Genomic DNA, 8,539 nt, shown 5'->3' with positions numbered 1-8,539 from the left:
TCCCAGGGGAAACCTGGAGGCCAAACCTTGACAAAAATTAGAAGTTTCCTGAATAACATCTCCTTGACTTCTCCCATCCCCAAAATATTTCCAGCAGAACAAGAAGAGCATTTGGTGTCACTGATCTGCAGAAGCACTTGGATGCTGGTACGGCTAAATTGGTAGGCATGTCCTGGACAGAAGAGGGGAATTATATAAAGTTTAAATAATAAGTTTAAGGGGCGCTAATTTTTGTTGGTTTTAAAGATGCATGACTTGGTCTACCTCACAAAATACCTTCCACCCAAATAAACGGCACCTTTCCAGCTGTCTTTCTATTTATACATTGGCTTCTGCGGGAGAGATGAAGTCAGCAGCAAATAAAAGCTACAACTCTGCTCTTGCAAATGCTTCGTTAGGGTTGAATCACCCAAAGGCAGCAGCAGAACTCTGCTCGAAGGCCGGACTGCTTAGAATCGTTTACTGAACTGGGTATCACACTTTTAAGTGACATTACTACTGCACAGAGAGGCATGGGACAGCCTGCCCTGGAAAACAAAGTCACCTAGCTGTCACAAAACAAGAGCAGGACAAGCAGGGAGAGATGTCCTGTGCATTTATTTCAACCTTCATCTTGCCGAGGGCTGAAATCCTGGCTCTGTGCCCTCCCTACTAAGCCTGCCCCGCTACGCTTTTCAGCAAGACCGCAGCTTGTTCCAAATGCAATTCCAGCTCCCAATAGCTGTCGGATGGGAGCAGAGTTGGTCGTTACCGACCTTGGCTGGATTCAAAACAGCAGCAGAGACACAAAACGCTTTCTACTCTTCCTGCCCTTCAGCCACCCAAACTTCTGACAGTTAAATTATACAGATCACAGCTTGAAAACATTGTAGAGAAGATGTAGGTGAGTCAAAGGACTGAACCTGATGGCCGGACAATGCTGGGAGGACAAGCAAGGGATTGCCCATCTGCATCGGCTGCTCTGACTCCCACCAGGCTGACGTGCCTGGATCTCATTAAGCAGCTCTAGGTGTGTTCTCAGCCTCCTGTTATAAACTCACATTTCATAAAGCCTCCTCGTTCATCCCTCTCTCTCCAGCTGCTGGAAATAAGAAGCACGGGTTGCTTTCACATACTGCCATTGCAAGAGAGAAAAAAGACCTTCTCCTTTTTCCCTCTCCCAGCTTCACATCGGTCATCCTCCTGAGAGGAAGAAGTTTAGCTTTTCCCCAAAGCAGCAGCACAGTATTAACACAACTCTTGTTATTTTCACAGCTATTCACAGGGAACCTGGCAGCAGCAGGGAACGGCCACGGCAACCATCACGTCACTCTGCCGTGACTTGGCACCAGGGCTTTCTGCAGGCTCAAGGAGGTAACCGCAACACTTCACATTTAGAAGGTTTCTCTGCCGCAGCAAAGAACAAAGAAATGTGTTTCCCCTCCGAGAAAGAAAACTGCAGAAATAGAACGTGTTCCCCCTGTTGCCTGAGGCAAGCAAATGGGTTAGTAAGCCCTAACTCTGAAGCAGACAGAAACGTTACGTACAGAGGTATTAAAATATGACAGAGTTCTCTTCACATCCTCCTTAAATCACAGTTGAAATCACAGTTTTGGCAGAGGGGAGAAAGCTGTAGCTAGACGTTGAAATGCAAAGCCGTGCCTCAGCCCATCACAGAAGCGTTTGCACTTGGAAAGCTGGCATCTGATTCTCCGCAGCTTCGGTGCAACTGTAAAGAGCTGCACGGTTTGCCAGCGGAGAGGCAACCAAAGGCAGTATCATTCTGTTATAGAAAGCAGCTCCAAGTAGCTACACCGCTGCTGGAAAATTCACATGAGGTTTTTCCATACTATATATGACCCCCAACCCTTTTTTCTCGAACCTTTGCCTTATCTGCACTGAGGAAGTCAACCACTGAAAGAAAAGTTTAACAAACGATTCCTTCTGGTTCCATCTTCTAGTGCAGATGAGCCTAAACCGCTTTCAGCGCTGTTCAAGAAAACATTAGAGACATCATGATTCCCACACATACATACACATACACATCCATTAAATGTACAGAAATAATATTAAAATGATTCCCACTACCATACCTTATACTGACTCTAGCTACAAGCTATAAACTTCACCTCAGCGAGGCCCGGGCAAGAATATTGGCTCTTGTGCATGCAATCAGAAATGATTGTTTATACAGTGGCAACCTCTGCACCAAAAAAACCAAAACAAAAAAACCAAACAAACATAAAAGAGGAAAAAAGACAAACCTTTCACAAGCTTTGTTTTCAGACTAGCCTAGTACGATACCAAGGACCAACTTCATGGCTTTCACCAGGCCAAGTGAAAGTAGTGGATCAGCAGAACAGGAACGCACCGCTGGCATCCCGGACTGTTAGGATGCTCCTCCGTTCACAGTATGGATACAGTAAAACAAAAACCTGCTCAGGAAACTCACAGCTATGCTATAGGAATAAAGGCATTCACCATTTTATGTCAGCCCTTTATCACTACATTTTGACGGATCGGTTGCCATCTGTTTCAGAAAAAATGTTGCTTGCATAGCAGTTACTGCACCTTCACCCTTCTCTTCACAGCAAGCTTAGCAGGGAAACTTTCCCACTATATTTATATATAATATATGTATATAAATAACTTTATGTTTTTATAGTTTGGTAGTATTCTTTTAAAAGTTCTATTTTAAAACACTTAAAAATCTTTTAAGCAACTAAAAGTAACTTTTGATGCTCTCTAGTGTGAACAGGATAGGATTTCAAAGTTTTTAACTTTTTCTCTTTTTGATTTTTGGTAACTTCAAAAGCTATGACTAAAGCAGCATACTCTGCACATCTCCGCTCCTCCCCGCACCTCGATTGCAACGAAACCTACCTTAGCCACCCTCTTAGCTCCCATCTTCTGCGACTGCTCTCTGGCAACCTTACTGTTTCGGTACAATCCTGTTTGACCTTCGACAGGAAACCCAATGGGGCTGGTCCCTCGGGTGGATGCTTAGAAAATCGTTCACTGCGTGACGATGCACTTGACAGGAGAGGAGGAAGAGGGGACAGAAGGAAAATGGAGGTGAAATATCAGTTTTCCTCTTTGAAATGGTCAATGAAAATGTACTTTGCGGGTGCCCAGCTCAGAACACCTGCAAAGGTTCCTCTCTTAGGTGCACATCCCTGCCACAGGTGATCCTGGCACCAAGCCCTTCCCTTCCCCACACACAAAACCTTTAGAGCCACATCTGCTTTTTGAGAGAGACGTGGGAGGAACAGTGAGACCCCTCACTTAGAAAACATAGAAAGTGAGGCAAGAATACATCACCTTTCTGCAAATTCTTCCCTCTAAAGGGGCAGGAAAATGATCCCAAGTCCCAATTTGCAGGTGAGGAAAGTGAGGGCTGGGGATGTTTCCATGTGCCCAAAATTGGCAGTCAGACTGCAGGGTAAGTTTTATTTGCACTTGGTAAGTCTCCTGCCCTGCCAGCCCAAGCTCTAACCGCTCGCCTGGCTTCCTTTGCCAAAGCAAGACAAAGTGTATTCCTTTTACAGTGTCTCCTTGTCCCTCCCATCACCTTAAGGATCAGAACTTCATCCTTCCTTATTGTACACGTTATACATCCTCAAGAGAACGCCTTCAACCAAACGTCCTCTCCCAAACCTGATCTGTGCGACCTGTCGTTCATTTTCGCCCTCCATCACGAACAACTTGGCATCAGAACCAGAGAAAACTCTTAAAGTATTGCATATTTTTTAAAAGACTTCTTCAAAAGATGTCAAGATATTTGCACTTATCTACCTGTCCCATGCTTTTCTGTTTCTGAAACATGTAAGCACGTGCAAACACCTACAATACACAACGCAGGCATGTCTCTCTGGGTTTGCTAAACTTGCTCTAAACATCAGAGCTGCTTAGAATACAAAAGTTTAAGTCCATGCAAGGGGACAGAGTCGTGATTGCTCTAGGAACCATTCACTTTTAAGTTTCCTGAACTGTTATGAGGAAATAAAGTAGGGTTTTCTTTTCTTTTTGCATTTCATTGATAAAAAAGTTATCAAACTAGTTTGTAGAAACGCGTTTAAAAGCAACCACCCACGATTGCTCGGCTGGGACGATAGTATGTCAGTATACCATATTGCTGTCATATAAAAGATCAAGTGCGTGTCGAGGGGGGAGCAGGGGTGAAGGACGACTTTGGTAGCCAGCCTCTAATTCCGCAATTCAGCCAGTCCAGAAAAACTCTTCCTAACGCTCAACAACACCTGAAGCATGGCAGCGCACCGCTCAGGATGTCGCAGTGCTCTGAACAATCTGGATCAGCAACAGCAAAGGACAACCTCCTCCGAAAGACCCCTCCAACCCTTCTTCCAACAGAGTCTAACGCAAACCTCGCAGCTGCTAAATTTCACTTTCAGTAGCTGAAGTGCTTCAAAATTTGCTGACCTCTAGAATATCGCTTTATAGCCGTGCCCGCTTTTAACAAGGGGCGTTGAGGCCGCACGCCTGGAACGGGCAAGCCAGAAGCCCTAAAATAATAGTTTAAGTAAAAAGGTAAAAAGAGACACACCAAAACTAAGACAGGGATAAATACACTTGGGCAAGGCGGGTTCCACCAGGACAGTCTTTTTGTTTTCTTCAACGTGGCAACTACCTGGGGAAAGGAGAAAGGCAATGGCACCTTGTCCCTGCTCTCCCCTTGAGCCAGCCCAGCAGCTACGGCGAGGAGCAGCCCCGCACACCAGGTTCACCGGCTCTGCACGGCTGACGGCCGGCGGGACCTAGCTGCTGGGCTGTCCAGAAATACAAATGACTGCTTGTCCCAGATCACTATGGAACATTAAAAAAATGTAAAGTCCTGTCGATCCCTGAATAAGAAGTTGATTGACACAGTTGTTTTGTTTTTCTCCAAGAGGAGGAGGAATAAGGGAGAAAAACTTGTAACACTCTACGTGTTTGTGTGTGTGAGAGAGAGAGAGAGAAAGAGAGAGAAAGATTTTGCAATTTTGGCAACATCTTGAGAGCTTCCTTCTGTCCAGTGGTGGCATTGCACTAATTACAGTACCAGCCTGCCAGGTTGGTGCTGACTCTTTAGAGCCAAAAACGGGAAGACGGTCCTTTCTCCCCAGACTCTGCTGCCGTGTTTCAATCTGGCCCAGTCGTGGACACAGATCCCTGCGCCGTCTCCACGACAGCGACAGCCTCCTCCTGCGGAGGAGATTCTTCCTCCACCTGCCCCCGAGACGTGACGGTGGTCTCAGGGGAGATGCTGTGAGGCCCTTCCAGAGGCAAACAGCCAGGGTGGTTCTTGCGAAAGTGCTGGTTGAGGATGGCCTGGAAAGGGAAGCTTTTACCGCAGACGTGGCAATGAAAGGGCTTGTTGCCTGTGTGCTTGCGGATGTGATACTCCAGCTGATCCTTGCGGGTGTACTTCTTCCCACACATGCGGCAGACAAAAGGCGTGATGCCCATGTGGAGACGCATGTGCCGGTCCAGGCTGCCTTTCTGGTTGAAGGATTTGGCACAGTAAATACAAGTGAGCCGTGGGTTGTACCGGAACCAGCGCTCCGAAACCTCCTGCTCCCGAAGATATTCCACATAACCGCTCACTCCAAGCATGGCCGATTCCTCCCCCTGCGAAGGAAACAACAGAGATTTAAATAATAAGCAGCCTAAAATAATTGCAGGAAAGCAGATCAGGCCCCAGTCCAGCCAGTAAAGCACTGAGGCATGTGCCAAACCTCGAAATCAGCAGCATTAATGTCTTCAACCTCAAGCACACATTTCAGTGCTTAACTGGGGCCTTGGGGCTGAAGACAAATGAGCAATCAATTAGAAACCTCTGCTATGGTGGCCGCTTCTGCCAAGTTATTCGCTAGATCTGGGGAAGAAACGACAGCCCTTGTCAGGAGGGCACGTAGCCAGCAACTGAGATGTGGATGAAACATGTCAATACACGCTACTTTGTTTAAAACTTGAGCCAGTCTGATTAAAATACTGCATACCACATTCTGGTTTACTTACTAAAGGTTAAAAAAAGAAGCCAATTGATGAGCTTGCAGTAAAACGAAGGTGGCATAAACTACAAATCATATCTGAAACTCTGCAGGCGTCGCTTCACACAGGTATTTATTCAGACGTCCCTCAGGAGTCACTCTGTGATGAATCACGTTTGCCTAAGTGGCCGTGTAGCCCTCCCCAGCCCCACGGCATTGCAGGGGAGGATCTGCAGCACACAGAGCTAGCACAACTGGCCCCAGTCACACAGCAAGGACCGGCTGGCTCCTTGTTATTTTCTGAAGCCAGAAGGACAAATAGCCAAGGGTAACCCTGAACGGCAAGCTCAGGCTCTAGGACAGCCGCTTCTGGCTATCGTGTTCAGAAGGAGCACAGAGTCCCCTGAATGCCTCCGTGCTGGAGGATGCACTATCTGCGCCCCCAAGTCTTATCCTGTTTCCTGACAATGCCAAACACAGCCAAGCAACCAGTGTGACAGCAGGAGGGCCTCTCCTCCGGCAACCGGAGCTGCACGGGCGTGAGCAGCAGCCTAACTCTGCCAGGTGCTGTTGAATCCGACTGTACACGCACTGGTAAACTGCTCAGGACTAACGGAGATGCTCAGAGTGATGGTACCTTCTTTCCACTTTACAATGGCCTCTGGGCAGGGATCATGGGCAGGCTATTTTTAGCATCGATACGGCAATACCAGAGGAGTGGAAGGTGATGATACTTCCCCATGTACATGGTGGTCTACAGTTTTACGTTTGAGGCCATCTCACCATGGAGAAATAATAGCAGCTTTTCTATATGTGGAGCTAAAATTGCTTCGTGTGTCACATTTGCCCTGGAGAGTTAGTTTGACCTGAAATTTTCTAGATGTATTCTGAGGACGCAAAACAAAGCTTCGGCAAAATAAGAACAAAAAGGTATCTTTTGATTTATGTAAGTGTATTACAAAGTTAGCAGACAGCAATCACTATTTTTTTTCCACTTGCTTCACTTGGTTTTACTCAAGGGCAAAGCAGCCTAGTAACTCCTCACCTGCCTCCAGGAAAGTCATTTGATTACCAGCTGACACATTACTTATCTGCCAGGCTCACAAGGGTCGTTCTGCACAGTGCTGGGTGATGCACTATAGTGCCACTGCGATACTGACTGTATGCAACAAAAAAATTAGACCAAAACTATTAGATATTATCACCGTGTCCCACTTTGCTGCACTCTATAGCCCACGGCCCTCCTGTATTTCTGTGTGTCTCTCCCTTCTACCCCAAAACTGTGCCTGTACCCCAAGAAAGCAGAGAATTCAGAGCTACTTTACGTTGCAAACTCTGCTATGCAACACAGTCCTTTGGGGATGAGACAGAGACCTCTGTACAAATCCACAGTCCTTTGACACTCCACCCTAGAGGTTTACTGGTGTAGTGCCTGGAGGGCTTTTTGGAATGGTTTTGGTACCAGCATGGAAAGGTTCAGCTGTTGGCACCCCTCAGTCTTCTGCAGAAACCAACTAACTACCACCTCCTCCCTCAGCTCAGGCATGTGCTGCCAGTATTGTAGGGCAGATCCAACTCTGCGGGCAAACGGGGTTTCTCCCCAGGAGCTGGTGGCCTGCCAAGAATGAGGGTTGATATTTATGTCCTCACACAACAAGAGAAACTCCTCGTGTTTTCCAGGTACGTGGCCAAAATCCCAAACGACAGCCAAAATCAGTCTTAAATCATATACTGATGGCATATGTTCTCGGTGTGAGCAACTAAACCCTTTGCAAGGTGAAAGGTCCTTGTTTCATACACAGTATTGCTTGCAAATGTAAAATATTACCCACTTCATCACAACATAGTCCCCTTCACCTTCAATGCCAACATTTACTTGCAAACTTCTTGATCTGCCTACCTGGGAACTGGGCTGCTTAGGCTCATCCATCCGCCCGGGAGACTCGCTTTTTGCTCTGTACCGCTCAGTCACAGCAACCATGCTGCCAGAAGGGCTAAATCTGTGGGGTGGGGGAAGAGTGTAAACGGAGTTTTTAATGGGTGTCAGGTCACTACGGTGTTTAGAACAATGGGTGAGCAATAGAGGCACCTGTATAGCATCTCTTCATCCTCACCAGCTAACACACAGGAGGCGGAACAGCGCAAGTATAAAGGAAAAACCAACTCATACTGGTCTGTGGTTTCAGTCTTAACATCTGAAAAATAAAACTGAGTCATTTGGCTTCCATTTCAGTAACAGAGAGCTTTTCGGTCGCTATCTCAAGTAAACCAAGATGGGCCCAGTGACTCAGGAACTGTACAACAGAAGAAGAAGCCATTTCTCTAAGGGCACCTCTCCTTCACCACCCACACCCTCCTCCCGCTTCCAAGTGTGAAACAAAAGTGATGTGATGGACTCCAGGTGGGAAACAGCGGATATTGCATGCAGTGCAAAAAGAGATGCTCGAGGCTAGCTGATCCATGGAAAAGAGCTAAGGAGCTAGGAAAGAATAGCTCTCCCAAGGGCCAGCTCAAGATCGTAGAATCACAGAATCATTAAGGTTGGAAAAGACCTCAAGGATTATCAAGTC

The 8,539-nt window shown here is 46.8% G+C and overlaps 1 protein-coding gene across 1 annotated transcript in view; it reads right to left on the bottom strand.

Annotated features, from left to right (window-relative positions):
- Positions 1 to 5,118: 5,118 nt before the first annotated feature.
- Positions 5,119 to 8,539, bottom strand: part of ZBTB37 (zinc finger and BTB domain containing 37) — a 5,256-nt gene continuing 1,835 nt past the window's right edge. Inside the window, exons 2-3 of the mRNA XM_010087882.1 lie at positions 7,870 to 7,969; positions 5,119 to 5,607 (exon numbers count right to left, since the gene is read on the bottom strand). Coding sequence (XP_010086184.1) covers positions 5,119 to 5,607; positions 7,870 to 7,969 — 589 coding nt within the window. The remainder of the gene's footprint in view (positions 5,608 to 7,869; positions 7,970 to 8,539) is intronic.

This window comes from Pterocles gutturalis, unplaced genomic scaffold (assembly GCF_000699245.1).
Source record: "Pterocles gutturalis isolate BGI_N339 unplaced genomic scaffold, ASM69924v1 scaffold37046, whole genome shotgun sequence".
NCBI classification, from domain to species: Eukaryota; Metazoa; Chordata; class Aves; order Pterocliformes; family Pteroclidae; genus Pterocles; species Pterocles gutturalis.
The sequence above is the reverse complement of the archived record's forward strand: the minus strand, read 5'-3'. Positions and strand labels throughout refer to the sequence as shown.